At 38.2% G+C, this 18,422-nt stretch overlaps 1 protein-coding gene across 12 annotated transcripts in view; it reads right to left on the reverse strand.

Moving 5' to 3' along the window:
- The window catches only part of LOC124145761 (RIMS-binding protein 2-like), a 322,306-nt gene that overhangs the window by 24,299 nt on the left and 279,585 nt on the right, over window positions 1-18,422 (reverse strand). For 9 of the 12 annotated variants that reach the window (XM_046515666.2, XM_046515672.2, XM_046515670.2 and 6 more), the window contains 12 exons: window positions 16,110-16,268; window positions 13,095-13,135; window positions 11,448-11,630; window positions 10,379-10,454; window positions 8,842-8,979; window positions 7,444-7,527; window positions 6,202-6,395; window positions 4,743-4,821; window positions 3,404-3,565; window positions 2,670-2,801; window positions 1,799-1,975; window positions 851-1,047 (listed from right to left, as the gene is read on the reverse strand). In XM_046515666.2, coding sequence (XP_046371622.2) covers window positions 851-1,047; window positions 1,799-1,975; window positions 2,670-2,801; window positions 3,404-3,565; window positions 4,743-4,821; window positions 6,202-6,395; window positions 7,444-7,527; window positions 8,842-8,979; window positions 10,379-10,454; window positions 11,448-11,630; window positions 13,095-13,135; window positions 16,110-16,268 — 1,622 coding nt within the window. The remainder of the gene's footprint in view (window positions 1-850; window positions 1,048-1,798; window positions 1,976-2,669; window positions 2,802-3,403; window positions 3,566-4,742; window positions 4,822-6,201; window positions 6,396-7,443; window positions 7,528-8,841; window positions 8,980-10,378; window positions 10,455-11,447; window positions 11,631-13,094; window positions 13,136-16,109; window positions 16,269-18,422) is intronic. The other 3 variants (XM_046515665.2, XM_046515668.2, XM_046515669.2) reach the window with 3 other exon arrangements.

Raw genomic sequence — 18,422 nt, forward strand, 5'->3', positions numbered from 1 at the left:
ACATGTCTAAAACAGATGTTGATAGTAAGTCTCAATTCTCTGAGTTGTGATTTAAAATAAACAGACTTACATGGAACCGTCTGTGATATGGGGTCATTTTTCTATGCTGTTAACAAAATTTATAAATTACTTTTATTTCTGACACTCAAAGATAGCCCTTGCATTTGAAAGAAGGAACATGCTTGAAGATTTGCCATTTTACGGCAAAACTCCTAAAAGTGCGAATTTATTCAGCTACCTAATGTGTATCATGCACAATCCCATAAGCCAGACCTTTTTTTTTAGGGGGTGGGGGCAATTGACATTACGTGAAAAAAAGTCAGCTCAGTTGGTCAGAAAAAAACAAAATGATTTCAGGATTTATCATAATTCATTGGGTTTTATTAAGTTATTTAAGATAAATTTTCAACAGGTTTTAATTTATTTTTTTAAACATTGTACTTATTTCAGGTTGGCGGAATAACAAAAGCCACTACTTTTTTTTTTTCACGTTTCAGTTTTTAGAGAATTGGTGGTTTCGTAATGCAAATTTAAAAGAAAGTCTGGCCTAAGCAGTATTTGTGGTGTTGATAAACACAAGTTGAAAAATATTCTTTGCAAAAAATAATCTTCTAAAATATTCATGCTTTCCATAACTTGAAAAAATATTTTATAATTCAAACTTATCCAGGATTGTTAAACTAGTACAAAAAGTTCAACAGGATCTTGCATAAAAAATACAAATGAAAGTCCTTGAATTATATAACATGACAGAGAACAGAATTAACACTGCCCACATCATGATGACGAAATGTCATATCCATGATGACACGACACAATCGTCAGCTGCATGCTTCTCCTTGTAGCTTACCCTGTGGGATGACCTTGACATAACTTCGCTGGCAACAGTTTTGGCAGCTCTGGCGGTGACCTCTTTGATTAAATTATGAGGAAGGCGAACAACACTAGAGTCTGCGGACTCTTTCCGATCAACGGTCAAAGTTCGTACAGTCAGTTGTTTTGGTATAAAGCCCTGGAAATCTTCAGCACCCAGCACAATGTGGTCATCTGGCAATGATAAATCGGACCTTGAGGATCTGGACCTTTGGGTGCATGGAATTCAGAAGTATAATCGATGTGCAACTAATGTTTGTTTGTTTGTTGTGAAACGCTGTACTCAGAAATATTATAGCTATATGACAGTTGTCTGTAAATAATCAAATCTGGACCAGGCAATCCAGTGATTGATGTCATGAGCATTGATCCACGCAGTTGGGATACGATTACATGCATCAACCAAGTCAGTTAGCCTGACCACCCAATCCCATTAGTCGCCTCTTACGACGAGCATAGTCGCTTTTTACTGCAAGCATGGGTTGCTGAAGACCAGATAATCCACTGACTAACAACATGAGCTTTGATCTACACAATTTGTACATGCATCAACAAAGTCACCAGACAAGTAGAGCAGCCATATAAGGATCTAGCATGGCTTCATACCAACATAAGGGGGCATGGGTGGCCCAGTCGTCTAAGGCGCCGCGATTTGCTGTGCAGAGTTGCGTCCCTTGGGCAAGCAAGAAACCTATGATTGTGGGTTCGAATCCAGGTATGCCCCGATTATATTTCTAGGTTTGTCAGCACCATACCCGTACTCGTGGGTTTCATCGAAGTGGTAAAACGGGCTTTCCTCCCACATTAAGCTGACACGCCGCGATATAACTGGAATACTGTTAAAAGTGGCGTTAAACCCACTCACTCACTCACTCATACCAACATACCAACATACCACAGCCTTGGAAACTTCGAGAGAACTTACTTGTTGGTCCCTTGGCCTCCTTAGCTCTGTGCCCATCTGCGTACACCACGTATCCCGTGACAACGGCACCGTTTGAGAACCCTGATGTGTTGATGGTGACTGGCAGCCATGTTAGGAGCAGGGTGCCTTCCTGGGGCCCCGCCTCCACTTGAACATTGAGGGGTGGGTCCGGAAGCCCTGGGGGTAAATATAGAACGTCAATGCCAGAGAATAACCAGTCTGGATTATCCATGGAAACAGATTCCATTGGGCATAAAAGGAAAATAGTGGTGAAAATGATATGAATGGATCACTGAAAGTCGGGGATGACACCAGGTGTTCGCGAAAAGGGTACGCGTGTCCTGCCCTACTTGTTGACTGATGCCACACAGCAGTACTCCTGCCATGCGACAGCGGCCTGTAAACAAACCAGACAATCAAGTGATCTACATACATGACAAGCTATGCAGACATTAGTGTGGTTAGAGTATATTAACATTTGGAACTACCACCACACAACATTAAACGCTCTATAGCAGCCGTATTTATTTATTCTTGGCTTAAGTGTGTTTAGCCATGGACATGAAAAAGGGAACTTTGTAAAAACAATAATAGTAATAGCAAACATTAATAAAGTCTGAAAATTGAGTGAGGGAGTATGGTTTTACACTGCTTTAAGAAATATTTCAGCAATATCACGGCAGGGAACAAAGGGTTTCACACATTGTACCTATGTGGGGAATCAAACCCAGTCTGCAGTGTGAAGAGTAAATGCTTTAACCACTACGCCACTCCACATCCCCTGAAAACAACTGAGGGGCATTACTCTGATGTAGAAATAAACCTTTTGAAGAAGGAATGGGCTAATTATAGGTCAGCATGTGTAACTCACCTCCAGCTACTGTTTTAAACTCAGTGCTGGCTGATAGCATCTCCTTTCTCTTTTGATTCTTCTCATCCTCGTACGTCGCTGTCAGACTCTTGGCTTGAACCGTCACCTTGTGTACTGCATTAGGGGCCAGCCCTGGCAAGAGTGAGTGAGTGATTGAGTATGGTTTTACGCCGCTTTTAGCAATATTCCAGCAATATCACGGCGGGGGACACCAGAAATGGGCTTCACACATTGTACCCATGTCGGGAATCGAACCCAGGTCTTCGGCGTGACGAGCAAACGTTTTCTCCACTAGGCTACCCGACCGCCCCCAGCCCTGGCAAGAGGATAAGAAACATTACTGTCAGAACAGATCATGTTCCAGCATCCTGTCGATTAGGGGCCAGCCCTGGCAAGAGGCCATTTTGTTTTGTCCAGGGCTTGTCTCATCTACTAAGGTTTGTTTGTTGTTTAATACCTCACTCAGCATTACTACAGCTATATGACGGCAGTCTATAAATAATCGAGTCTGAACCAGACAATTCAGTGATTGACATCATGAGCATCAATCTACGCAATTGGGATCGATGACATGCATCAACCATGTCAGTGAGCCTGACCACCCGATTCCATTAGTCACCTTTTATGACAAGCATAGTCGCCTTCTATAGCAAGCATGGGCTGCTGAAGACCTATTGCTACTCTGATCTTCACGGATCCATCTACTGAGGATATACTATTTCAGACATACATACCTGTAAGAGTGTGTTTGCAAACACTGGGTTTGACGACGCGGACCTCCTTCCCGTTCACAGCTATGGAATGCTGGTAGGTGCTGTTGCCAGGCAACCAGGAAACAGTGGCAGAGTTAGCAGTGATGTCAGATATCTTCAACTCGGAGGGTGTCGGCGTGGCATCTGCAGGGGAAATGACTGACTGAGTTATCAAGCGGTATGTACTTGTAGGATTAGTAAGAGACTATGAAAGTAGGAACCGACGAGACTTCGCCACTGATCCCCAATGTCAGGTCATAACAATCTCCTACCACAGGGCTGGGACGGGTGATCGGGTACTTGGGTCTGGTGGGTACTGAGTAGGACCCACAGGACTACCTGGACCCGTGGTTAGTCACATGATATACTGTTTAATGACAATAATACTGTGGTTTCACATCAAGTCGCTCATGTTCGCATTTCATTCTGACTATGCAGGCATTCCTTCTGACTTTTATCTGTTTGAGTAAAGATAGAGTATCAGTCAACTTCAGTGTAAGTATAATCAGATCATTTTATAGGTGTATCTAAATAGATTTTGCCTGGGCTCCAGTAAAACAGTTCCCAATCTTTACCAAACTCTTGAGACCTAATACTAATCTGGTAATAGGTGGTATTAAATCTGGACTCTTTCCACCCCTAACCTATCATGACCAGAATGTACTTGACATCAGCAGAATGTACTTGACATCAGCAGAATGCACTTGACATCAGCAGAATGCACTTGACATTAGCAGAATGTACTTAACATCAGCAGAATGTACTTGACATCAGCAGAATGTACTTGACATCAGCAGAATGTACTTGACATCAGCAGAATGTACTTGACATCAGCAGAATGTACTTGACATCAGCAGAATGTACTTAACATCAGCAGAATGTACTTAACATGCCCATGATTGTACTTAACATCACCAGAATGTACTTAACATCAGCAGAATGTACTTGACATCAGCAGAATGTACTTAACATCACAAGAATGTACTTGACATCACCAGAATGTACTTAACATCAGCAGAATGTACTTAACATCAGCAGAATGTACTTAACATGCCCATGATTGTACTTAACATCAGCAAAATGTACTTGACATCCCCAGAATGTACTTAACATCAGCAGAATATACAGAACATCACCAGAATGTACTTGACATCACCGGAATGCACTTAACATCAGCAGAATGTACTTAACATCACCAGAATGCTCTCAAAATGTACTTAACATTACCAGCATGTACTTAACATCACCAGCAGAAACTTCATATCATCAGCAAGTACTTCAGATCCAGATGGTGTTTCAAGGTGCATTGTGTCCCGCTTACCTTTGCCAACTAGAACTGTACATTGGGCATCTACTGACTGGCCTTTGTTAGACAGGCATCGCACAGAGATCCGATGAATCTGGAAATAAAATTGTTGTCTTGGTAATCTCCTCAATGGTAATCAAAGATTCATTTTGTGTCATTACCACAGCCACATTGTCACATATACGTAGCATCACCGTCATTATTTACTGTATCAGTTACAAACTCATAGGCCAATTAAAATCCTACAAAACAAATTTCACAGAAAATCATTGTTCACGTGATAATAATTAAATTTTCCTTGTGTTCATTGAAATTCCTGCATTCTGATTAGCTGAATTGGTCATGTGTTATTGCATTCATTTTCCAATGAATGTAAAAAATTAAGCCACGCCCAACAAGTGGACTACTTTTATCACTGCGGAATGTCTGGGGATACAATATTACAGTGGAGGGAATTCCCTCTCTGCTCACGTGTATCGTCATGCACAGGACCTTCAGCGAAATCCATGCATATTCATTATCCATACGACCCATTGGGACCGAAAGACGAGAAGGAATGAAACAGCAAACGTGCAGGCTCTCTCGACTGTTTTTTCCTGCTCGCCTCGGTTCCACAACTTTCATGTCTTCGGGTTTCATTTCTAACTAGTTTTTTTCCAACTGTGCCTTCCGTTCTCAGGGAATCAATGTTCGAATCTGGTGGCAACTGACCATGTCATTTGAAACAGCCGCCTTCTCCCGGACATATTTTTCCGGTTCGATACAGTCTGACTGTCGCCTCTTGCCTTTATTGACAGGTCCAATGAACTTTGTTTGATTCTACTCTCCGTTGATTGGCCACCGACTTTGTAGACGTGTCAAGATATGTGCATAAATTATACAATCACCTGATTCATGTCACGCCACAGTATATATTCCTACACCTGGAATGTTTATCAATCTCATCATTTTCTAATGCTTTGATATTAACAACTGTTTTTGGTTAAACTATTGTATGTTTTCGGTGTTGAATTTAATTATAAGCATTGACTGTGTATTTTTCTCGGTTCATTGAGGTATGACTTTGAAACAACAACACAGGTATGACTGAAGTTGGTGAGTAAATAAGAAAACGTACAACTTTATGGATAACAACGTCTTGTTTATTGCATATAGCAACGTTTCGACGTAGATTCTCACACAGTTATAAAGCTGGAGTGTTGTTGTTTGTTGTTAAACACTGCACTCAGCTATATTCCAGCTATATGACGGCGGTCTGTACATAATCGAGTCTGGACCTGACAATCCAGTGATTGACATCATGAGCATCGATCCAGACAATTGGGATATGACATGCAACGAGTCTGACCACCTGATCCCGTTAGTCGCCTCTTACGCCAAGCATAGTCACCTTTTACAGCAAGCATGGGTTGCTGAAGACCTATTCTACCCCGCATCTCAAGCTGGAGTGACATACACAGGAATGACAACTTACATCTCTTGAATCAACCCCTTCTACTAGTGCCTTCGTTCTCTCGCTGCCTCGCACGGAAGTTTTGAATTCTTTGTCAATGAAGATATGATACGATGAGACTTCTAGGCCGGACGCCTGCTCTGGTGGTTTCCAGCTCAACAGAACGCTATTGGTCAGTTGACGATCAATGGATAGGTTCCGAGGAAACGGCATCGCTAAAATCAGAAAGATTCATTCTTATGGTATTGTACACAAGATGTCGTAAGCCCTATACATTTTCTTGAGCTGCAAAGGTATGCAAATTATTTCATGAAATATTCTGACTGGATTAACACACGTCATCATATCCTAATTGCATAGATTGATGCTCATGATGTCAGTCACTGGATTGTCTGGTCCTGACAATTATTTATAGACCGCTGTCATATTGTTGGATCATAGGTTTTCTGACATCATACATTTTCAGACGGCCATGTTTATCGTGATTTTATGCTATAACGAGGGGTGTGGCATCACACAGACATTGTAAATACTCAGATGATGGCTTGTTTATAAGATGAAGTTTTCTTTTATAAGTGAGTGAGATGTTTAACGGTTGTTCATGTGATTACCAAGAAAACTATGAATGTTTCTTAAGCGTCTGAAAACCCACAACACGGGGACAGATATAATATTGCTGAGTGTAGCATTTTACAACCAACAAACAACAAATTTTGGCCTAACACCCCCTTAAACATTTTGTCAGCTATACCACAGCATATTAGCAGACCACTGACTGATACTTTCGAAAACAAAAAGCATGGTATTGACAAACCATTAGCATAGTAATTGGGATTAATATGGGATTAAAACCCATTATCACCAGATCCTAGCACAACAAAGGGATGCAACTCTTCTCTAAAAACAGAGAAACATAATAAAACAGAACAAAGTTCATCTCACTAGTGTCATGTCCGCTTTTAATCTCAGAAAATATTTAACAGCTGTGTATTACCAGGCATGTTCTCGGGCAGTGGGGTAGCCTAGTGGTTAAAGCGTTCGCTCCACACACCAAAGAACCGGGTTCAATTCCCACATGGGTACAATGTGTGAAGCCCATTTATGGTGTCCCTTCCACGATATTGCTGGAATATTGCTAAAAGCGGCGAAAAACCATACTCACTCACAGTGCCAAAACTGCATTTTAGGAGAATATATCAACAACAATAATCATGCATGTTCTCAGACAACAAACTGAGCCGACTCTGCCGCATCAAAGCTCACCTTTACTACCTGCGTTCCTTGTTCCATCCACATGGTCCATGCTGCTGAGATCACCATGGGCATCAAGGCGACGTCGCCCATCTTCTGGGAGGAAATTAGCACATACACAACACAATTTACAGATGTAAAACAGCAAAATATTTATGCAAATACAAAATGTCTAACAAATTTTTTTCATTTATGAAGAATTAATGGTCATTTTAATTTTTTTAAATCTTTTATCAAAAGGCAATTGTTAATTCATATACTACCATAAAGTCAAAAATTTACATATTTATTTTAAACTAGAAGATAATTGTTTCATTTAGATTATTCCTTTCTATCACGTAATATATTAGCAGGGTTATTAAATGTTTTTCATTTTTTTAATCATTTTATTCTAAAAAACAATTCACTTAAGAAACACTAAATCTTAAAACCTTTTGAAAATTGTAATAGAAATCAGTTGTTTTTTTACCTGTCCTGCAAAAAAAAAAAATTCTTTAAAAAAAATTACATTAAAATAAAATTTAAGAATGTTCAAAGATGATTCATAAACTTCAAACAAAAAAACAACTGTTAAATAAAACTATAATATATAATAATTCCCACATCCGCAGGGAAGGTTGCCAGGTATTGAGAACCACACCATTTTGCAAAGCATGTAATTAAACGTTACTGTCACTTCAGGCATAAAAAATACATAGGATCATTTCCTTTAAACATTTGTGAAAAGTCTAAAATCTAAATCTCTACTCTAGGTCACCCAACAGACCAGGTGAGCTAATCTTCAAACTTCAAAGCACATGCAAAAGCTTGCATCTATGAATTATAATAATTAAATAAAAAATTAAAGGGATATTCAGGAAGACTTCAGACATCCTCTGTGCCTCAGGGTTTTTCACAACATACTCAACCTCAAAAGAAATGCACCAAACCTTATAACTTCTTAACCCAAAGGACAAGATTTTCTGTTATATAAACAACTAATATTACTACAGATATTCTATCAAATATATCTCCTGTGGCTCTAATTGGTCTATTGTTCATTCAACCTTCTTGAAACAAATTCTCGCTATCTGGCTAAAATATTACCGATGTGACATAAATTGTACCCTGCTTAAGCCAAATGTAATTTACCAAATTTTATGAAAATATTTCATTTTTTCCTCAACTGTGTGGTGAAAAAGACAATGTATCTTAGAATAAAACATTTCTTCTGAAAATTAAAATTATTTTTTCCCCCTTTCCATTCCAAATTTCATTTGTTTTTGTTTTAAAAATAGTATTAGTGCATTTCTTTTGTAGGTCAGTATATGACCAAAATTACCAATGGTGAAACTAATGTTATTCATCATGTACAATGGCATAATTAATTTTTCCTGACTCGTCAGTGGAGCATCTCTTTGGGACTAGTACCTGTAAGATCAGAACGTAGCTTATCAATCTCATCGCTACTGTTAAACTCTAAGTCCTGGTGACTATTGGAGGCGATACTATCATCAGTGGGGAGCCCAGCTACAGCCATAGCTGCATGGAAGTCCGACAGATCTTCTTCTGTGAGACAAAATAAATCATGCAACAGCGAAGCTGATATGAAGCTGAAACGAGTTCAAAACTATAAATGTCATCAACTGCCTGGATGATTTCATATTCATTATCTAGACTACTCAACACTTGTTAAGGAACACACCTCTAACTAGAGGTGACCATGTTGATCCTTAGCAAATGTTGGGAAGTGTATTTCTCACAGTTGGTTCTAGATAGGGAGGAGAGGAGAAAGGAGAAAGGTTTAGTATTGTATTGGGTTGGGTTGGTATTGGATTGTATTGGTATTGGATTGTATATATTGGGTTGGTATTGGATTGTATTGGTATTGGATTGTATATATTGGGTTGGTATTGGATTGTATTGTGTTGGATTGTATATATTGGGTTGGTATTGGATTGTATTGGGTTGGATTGTATATATTGGGTTGGTATTGGATTGTATTGTGTTGGATTGTATATACTGGGTTGGTATTGGATTGTATTGGGTTGGATTGTATATATTGGGTTGGTATTGGATTGTTTTGTGTTGGTACTTGATTGTATTGGGTTGGTATTGGATTGTTTTTGGTTGGTGTTGTATTGTATTGGCAAAGTATCGTATTGGGTTGGTATTGGATTTTATTGGGTTGGTATTGTACTGTATTGGGTCATTATTGGTTTGTATTGGTATTGTTTTGGTATTGTGTTGGGTTGGGTTGGGTTGGTATTATTTTGTATTAGGTTGGTATTGGATTGTACTTGGTTGGTATTGGATTGTATTTGGTTGGTACTGGATTATATAGGGTTAGTATTGGATTGTATAGGGTTGGTACTGGATTGTATTACATTGTGTTGGATTGTACTGGTTGGTATTTTGTTGGGAATAAAAGTTCCAAAATATTACAAAAAGAATATGAAGAAATTGTAATAAAAAAAATGATAAAAAAGACTTTCTATTTAGATTTTGGAATGAAGCAATATGGTAGATATTTCCTAAAATGTCTATTAAATATACACATGAACATGATGACTTCTTTAAACTTGAAAAATCAAAACAGATTCCATTACCTTTGTAGTCAAAGAAATTACCAACATGCATGTTTGACTAAAGTGCTTCACACTAATGTGTAACTTGACCTATCCCACCCTAACATTATAAGCAATTCAATATTTATCTATCTGAGAATGAAGCTGCTATGCATGCATATAGAGATCCAGATTCATAAAGATTACTACGTGAGATAATCAACATTCAACAATCCCTCTACATAGATGCGGAAGCAGGCATCGCTAGGTGGATGTATATTGTACCTGATAACTGCCAGAACCAGTAACAAAATGAAGCTCTAAGCCCTAGACTATTACATCTAGAAATGAGGATTGATATTCAAAAATGTAAAAAAAGTAAAAACACGTTTCCGTCCTACCTGCTACCTTCTCTATGAAGTTTGACGGAACCAGCCCCCGTCGTCCATCAACTAGCTCACCCTCAAAAAAGCCATCCTGGAAGATAAAAAGGATAATCAATTTTTGTTCAAAACATAAATAGTAATCTTCATTAAGATATTACTTGATTAGATATTTACAAAATTAATGTTTATCATCTCCGGAGGCATCACGATTAGCCTCTGCATAACACGTGCATTTTTCAGATTTTAAAACAAGGGCAGGTAACTCAAAGTTGTCTTCCATTTCACTGTTCTGCACATAGTGAGTGAGTGAGTGAGTATGGTTTTACGCCGCTTTTAGCAATATTCCAGCAGTATCACGGCGGGGGACACTGGAAATGGTCTTCACATTCTGCACATAGTCCTATATGACCTGTACTTCCAAACCATCACACTACAGAAACAGAATGTTTTTCAAAATGTTGGTAAAGTTTCAAGGCAGACAATATCAACGATGCCTGGGGTGTTCTGGTGGAATGCCTGGGACCTGATGAATACATTTCAAATGTAATCCCCGGGTTTTACAAGTACCATTTTATAAACATGCCTCTTGATGCGAACACAATTGGGTTTGATGATTGGTTAAAAGTCACAATTTTTTACTATAAGAATTTAAAGACGAGAATTGAACCTGCAACCTCGCATATCGTTTTGTAACCCACTGTTTTCCCACTGAGATAGTGGGGCAGGTGATGAGAAGTTGTTCAGTTTATTATGTCATGACTCCAGCTAGTCCATGCTGCACATGTTTTTTCTCTCGCACGCTTTGAGCAAATTTATTTTATACTGCTATACAATGTATTGTTTCACTACAAGGTATGTCAATGTTTTCTTATTTTTTTATGGTATTTCTTGCATGTAGACGGTTCATAAGTTGGATAAAACACGCCTCCTCGGTTTTGGTTGAAAATGTAAAAACCTTGAGCTCCGGAAAAGCCCTTGGTGCTTTCCCCTCGTTCATGGTTTTACATTTTCAACCCGAACAGAGGAGGCGTGTTTTATGCTATACATGACACACCTTGTCCTACAAGACGTGTACGTCACTCACCTCATCCATCTCTCCCAGCACCAGGACATAGTCTCCAGCGTTGAGCGGCAACTCTGCATCTGGGTTGTCGTTGGGGGAGTGCTCATAGGGGCGATAGGAATATTTAGCACAGTAGACTTGAATAGGGCCTTTCCTAGCCAGAGAGGACATGCGACTTTCACTAAGGGCAATTTCATTTTGATTCTGGAGAAGAAAGAAAAACCTTGGTATATACAATGAATAACGACCCCATAACACTTATTCTACGACTGTACTCTTCCACAGCACCATTAACAGGGTTAATAGCAGTTCTGACACAGTAAGACACAACCTGTAGAAGTCAATTCACTATAAATGTTAACAAGTCTTGATCACATGCAAAAGCAGATCCCACCAGGTGTAACAGGCAAAATAGTGGCGAAAATTATATGAATGGATCACTGAAAATCAGTGATGATGCGGGTGTTCGTGAAAGTGTGAGTGAGTGAGTATGGTTTTACGCCTCTTTTAGCAATGTTCCAGCAATATCACAGCGGGGGACACCACAAATGGGCTTCACACATTGTACCCATGTCAGGAATCGAACCTGGGTCTTCGGCGTGACGTGCAAACGTTTTCTCCACTAGGCTACCCGACCGTCCTTGTGAAAAGAGTAAGGATACCTGCCCTACCATTAACACCCGCCACCCGCCACAATTTGCATAAAAAACGTTAGTGTTTATTGCCTGACCACATCCATTTCAGTGAACAATTTTCAAAACCAAAATATACTGACAGAAAGAAAAAAAAGGAACATACAGGAAAACAGGCACTTGTTTGAAATTGCTGTTTATATCTTGACAATTACTGCAGGTTCTGCATTGAATGACACTTATAACCCTACTGACACTTTTGCCTATTGTATTGGAGGTATCTTCCTATCACTTATAAACCTATCACAGATATTCACCATTGTTTTCAGGCAGTAGTGACATGGTTAGTAAAACCTCGCTAAAATGCCCTCAATTTTATCTCCTCGGTCACTGCTTAACTCAAGTTTTACTGTGTCATCTAAAACCTCGGACACGTCTTTTATCCCTGACATAACTTACAATCATTTCGCATTTGGTTTGGTGATATGAAGCGTCCATAGCTATTACTGAATGCATACGTAACCTTTGTCAGACATATTTCTGTAATTCATGTTTTGTTTCCAGTATATTTAGCCTTTCCATCGAATACAACATAAATATGTGTGTAAAATATAACTGAATAAAAAAAATTCATTCAAAACTGGCTCCCACAGGAGATATCGCTAGGGTGAGATCAAGCCATATCTACATTGTAGATATCTCTGCAATGAAATTGCATCACAATGCTTTGCAGACCATGACATCATAATCAAATGACATCACTAATGGCTCTGCTACTGAAGCTGTTAGCAGTACTTTTTACACTTAAGACACTGCTTATTACTGTCTTCAAACTGAAATAGTAGGAAAAATGTTGGATGATAAATAAAATCTCACCCTTGTGTCTTTTGATATCAAATATATCAACACTCATTGATATATTTGATATCAAAAGACACTTGGGTGAGATTCTCTATATATAACACCATTGTGAAGACATGAAACTGAATCATAACTTGATAACAGAACACATGCAACATGAGATATACAAACTGACCTTTGACCCTCGGTTGCTTTCCATTCCCGAATCTTCTTTTTCTGGAATATAACAACAATACCTCAACATTTTGATTTCTTAAAAAAATAAAACCTCAGCAGTTACGTAGAATTATTCACAGCATCTTCACATCAACATCTTCACTAAGGATCATCACTGTTGCAGCATCGACACCATCCTGGAATTCGTATATTTCAATCTGGAGCATATTTCAAAATCAGCTGACATGCCCCCCCCAAATAAATGTTCAGTTTTCACACATCTCCATCAGTTGACCAAAGTATTAATTCACCCACAAACATGGTACAGAATACTTATGTCAATTCCCCATTGAAATCTGAAATGTACATGATCTTGACACGTCAGTATCACTCAGTGACATATCTCGCACATTTGCTCATAACATTCCAGTCAGATCAGAACCATTGTCCACTTAACCCTTCATACAAAAAGTGATTTCAGACACAGAATAATCCAATAAGAATAAGAATGGGACACATTTCCATCAAATTTCCTTATTTTGATGGCTATTGGCTCCAAACGGTATCCAAATAAAATTTGTTCGTAGTCTGTCAGAACACATAACTGTGTAATGGCATTCGTCAGATCTGGCATTTAGTGTTGGTCGACTCCCGCTAAATAGGTGCAATTTACATGTATGTCTGTCAATCTACAATTAACTCGATATGTTCTCGGAGTAATACGGTGAACTTTTCCGCGGTTTAAGTGATTCATTAATGATGATGACTTCCACACAACTGATTTTAACATAAGTATATAATATTTCCTATTTTGTCTTGCAAAAATGTACCAGATAAAATTCAAACCAACAATAAAATTGATTATGAACAATGTGTTTCAACGAACAACAAAAAGCAAAGAATATGACATATACACACAAATGAACGGAGAATTCGCAACACTTGTAAGCAGACATATTTGTTTGCGACAATGTTGAGGCAACAAATTGCATTTAGAACAACATATTACGCACTTGAAAAATCTGGAAACATGCACAAAATTGCATGTCAATCAACTGTCAGTATCATCACTGAAATGGACAACCAATAACTAGATTCTCAAGGGAAACTCGTGCAAGTCAATAGTGCATGATCTAAAACGGAAATTGAAAACTGCTAAAAAGATTAGTGTGGAAAAGTGACGGAAATAAAAGTACGGAAACATTTGAAGCGACAGAACTATCGGAAATAATCAGAAGATAAAAACAAACAACTAGGATTATTTGAGTTTTTAAACACTTTCTAATTAGTTATATCATAAGAAGAAATAAGTTTAGTTTTAAGGTAAATAGTTTTTCACAAATTAGTACATTGCAATGGATATTAAACAAGTAAGTGAGTTAAAATATTATGTTGCTTTAGAACTACCTCAGCCATATAGCAACACAGGCAATGATAGAAATGATCTGCCACAGTAGCTTGAATACAAGAGAAATCCTAACTGTGAAATATTTGTTTGTTTGTTTGTTGTTTAATGTTGCACACAGCAATATTCCAGCTATATGATGGCGGTCTGTAAATAATCAAATCTGGACGTGCTTCGATCTACGCAACTGGGATATGAAGACATGCATCAACCAAGTCAAAGGGCCTGATCACCCGATCCCGTCAGTCACCTTTTACGATAAGCATAGTCGCCTTTTACAGCAAGCATGGGTTGCTGAAGACCTATTCTAACCCAGGTGTTCTGGGTCGAACTGTGAAATAACAATGATAATAACGATATATTAATATCAATACAACATACAGCAATTTGTCAGCACAAATGACAGATGGAAGCAGTCGCATATTGAAATCAGTTTAAAGTTTGAATGCAAGTTTTCCCAAACTAAGGAACTCTACACACACTTATTAAAACAAGATTTTACATACTTCCGGGTACCCATCTTACAGCTGGGCTGACTGGTACACTTAGTTGAGTGAGTGAGTGATTGAGTGTGGTTTTACGCCGCATTTAGCAATATTCCAGCAATATCAGGCAGGCGACACCAGAAATGGGCTTCACACATTGTACCCATGTCGGGAATCGAACCAGAGTCTTCGGCGTGATGAGCTAACGCTTTAACCACGAGGCTACCCGACCGCCCCACTTAGTGGAGTACTTCGACCAGTAATACAATGAAGCAAAGGCGTCTGAACCCTGTGGTCTCTTTGTGAGATTCAATATTTATTATATTCATGCTGACAAATGTAGCAAGATGATACTTTCAGTACAACTATTTTAATTTATTTTTAACCAAAACTTCTATCTAGTGTTTTTTTCACTGCCTTAGTGTACTGAAACAAAATACAACAAGTATTTCTTGCATACATTAAATACTGTCCAGTCCATTTTGAATTATTTTTTCTAATTACAAATTGACAAAAATGCAAATACATCTTGAATAGTTTGAATACTGTTAATTCCATTGTTTGATTGGTATTTCCTCGAAGTTGACGGAAGTCAAATTTAAATGACTGCATGTCAGTCTTGCTTGACAACGGTCTACGGATCTGATCCGAAACATCTCTATTACAGTAAAATAAAGAAGTTATTTCATGTTATCCATAAATTGTGTCTATACAAATATATCTTCAATACTTTGTATGATGCTAAATCCATTTTGAAATATTTTTCTGATTAAAAATTGACCAAACTGAAAATATATCTTGTATACTTTGAATATTGTGAACTCTAATTCGTAACATTTTGTCTAATTCAAATTTTATTTATATGTAAGTTCGCAAAAAATACAAATGAATGATATGTATGTTGGTCTTGGGATTTTGTAAGATCAAACCAGCCATCTGGTATACATGTTTATTTACGTACTGAAAAATTTGTTACTTTTTTTTTATTGTTCAGTATATACCTGTTCAAGTGTACGTGTCACAAACTACATAGATGAAGGAAAAAACACAAACAGGAAATCAAGACAAAAGTAAAGGGAGACAAGAATAATTGGTGATGACATGCAGACCACTACAAAAAGCACCAGGAATGGCAACCAATCACCTTCTAGAGATTTTTGATTGTCATCATCCGAATCTGAGGCGGCAAGTTCTTTAAGTTTTTTGGAGATTTCATTCAGTTCAGGGTCCTCACAATCGCTTTTGTTTGGGGAGGACTTATTGTTGCTACTGAGATCATCTTCCAATTCCTCCTCTGCGAAACCTAATAGGGAGTAATTATTGTAGAAAAACGTAAAAGCAAATTGTGCCTACCGTATCTCCTCTAATTTGAGCCCCTCAATTTGTAGCAAATCTTTATTCCATTTGGCAAGGTTTTCAATCCATTTCAAAATAAATGGTTGTTTAACACTACCACAGAGAACCATCAAGCAAGTGGCTTGAGCTTTCTTAATAAAAAACAGAATATAAATGACTATCGATACTAAAGCATCAGACAAAAAGATAGCCAAAATTATTAAGGAATCCGACTAAAAAACTGCATTAATGTTTACATAGGGTGAAAAAATAAATCATGTGGTTCCTAATCATCTGATTTTATGAAATTATGGTCAATGGGAATATACAATTTTGAACATGCATTCATTTAATAATGAAAACCGGGCTGAAATACAAACATTTCATGTCAATCTTCTTGAACTGTATATCACTCAGAACACAAGGATCAGTGGCAAAGTGATTATGTGAATTTGGTTATTGGAACCACAGTATTTGATTTTGAAGCCTACACAATTTAAATTCCGCAATATACTCCAGGATCATTATTAGAGGAAATACAGCAATTATTCCTCCATCACCATCAGCAATATCTGGAAGCGAACAAATAATCTTTAAACTTTGAATTGAAACTTCATCTAGAAACGTCATGAAATATTTCATGAAGAAGCTGCTGTGTTCTAATTTCATGGAGAAGATCAAATATTTAATTTGAGCTTCACCAAAATGTTTTGAACAAACTAAAATCAATACTTATTTTTAATTGATTTAGTGATTAAGTAACACTTAAGTATTTTAACTGATTACCTGTATATATGTATAACAGCAATGACAGGGAATAAACAATCTCGATCATCCGTCGAAACAGATTCCATTAAAGGTAATATAGTGGTGAAAATCAGGGGCATGGGTGGCCCAGTCGTCTAAGGCGCCGCGATTTGCTGTGCAGAGTTGCGTCCCTTGGGCACGTCAGAAACCTATGATTGTTGGTTCGAATCCCAGTTCGCCCTGATTACGTTTCTAGGTTTGTCAGCACCATACCCGTGCTCGTGGGTTTCACAGAAGTGGTAAACGTCTGAGACCTGCATCACTTCGGGTTTTCCTCCCACATTAAGCTGACACGCCGTGATAAAACTGGAAAAATGTTTAAAGTGGCGTTAAACCCAACTCACTCACTCACTGAAAATCAGTGATGACACCAGATGTTCGCAAAGAGGGGAAGCATGTCCTGGCCTGCCAGTTACACCGCCACTCAAACAAATTTCACAAAAAAAAATAGGTGGTGAGGTGAAATTGGGTTTAACGTCGCGTCCAAGATTATTGCACTTATATAGCGACGTGCATGTACATGTGTGTGTTTGTGTGGCTGCTTGTACTAGTCCGGACTGATGCCGATTTATAGTGCGAGCTCACTGAGATACCATGCCGCAGTTTAACATGAATACCCTACGCAGACACAGTATACTGACTGAGAGCCGACCGGTCCTTGTTTTAGCCCCTTAATGCCAAGCGCCAAACAGGGTAACACCAAGTACTATCTTGTAACGTCTTTTGTCATGAGGCGGCCGGGGATCGAACCCAGGACCTTCCGCTCTCGGGTGGACGCTCTACCACTAGACCACGGAGGCGTTCACAAAAAAAATAAATAAAAAAAAAATAAAAAAAAATAAGTGGTTCTGAGTACAGTATTCAATCAATTTGTCATTTAAATTTTAATTTACTAAAATAATGATGTTAATGATCACAATAGGCTTTGATTAACTGGGATCTCACATAATATCATGTAATGACATAAAACAGAAAGGCTGTAATTTCAAACAAATGTTCAAGAGTTGTCCTGATGTCATATTTTGAGCAATATTCCAGCAATACCATGTCGGGGGACACCAGAAACACCTTCACATCATGTATCCATGTGTGAAATCAAACCTGGGTCTTATGCATGATGGGCGAACACTTTAACCACTAAGCTAACCCACTGCCCCTGAAGTTTGAGATAATGGCGGAATGATATATGAATATTGATTAGTGGAGCACTTCAGATCAAAGATAGACTTTAAGATCAAATAAGATCAAACATGCATTTTGAGATTAAAGAAGTATTAAGAACATAAGCATGCATATTGAGAATACCTTATATTTG

Source organism: Haliotis rufescens, unplaced genomic scaffold (genome assembly GCF_023055435.1).
Source record: "Haliotis rufescens isolate VD_foot unplaced genomic scaffold, xgHalRufe1.0.p SCAF_21, whole genome shotgun sequence".
NCBI classification, from domain to species: domain Eukaryota; kingdom Metazoa; phylum Mollusca; class Gastropoda; order Lepetellida; family Haliotidae; genus Haliotis; species Haliotis rufescens.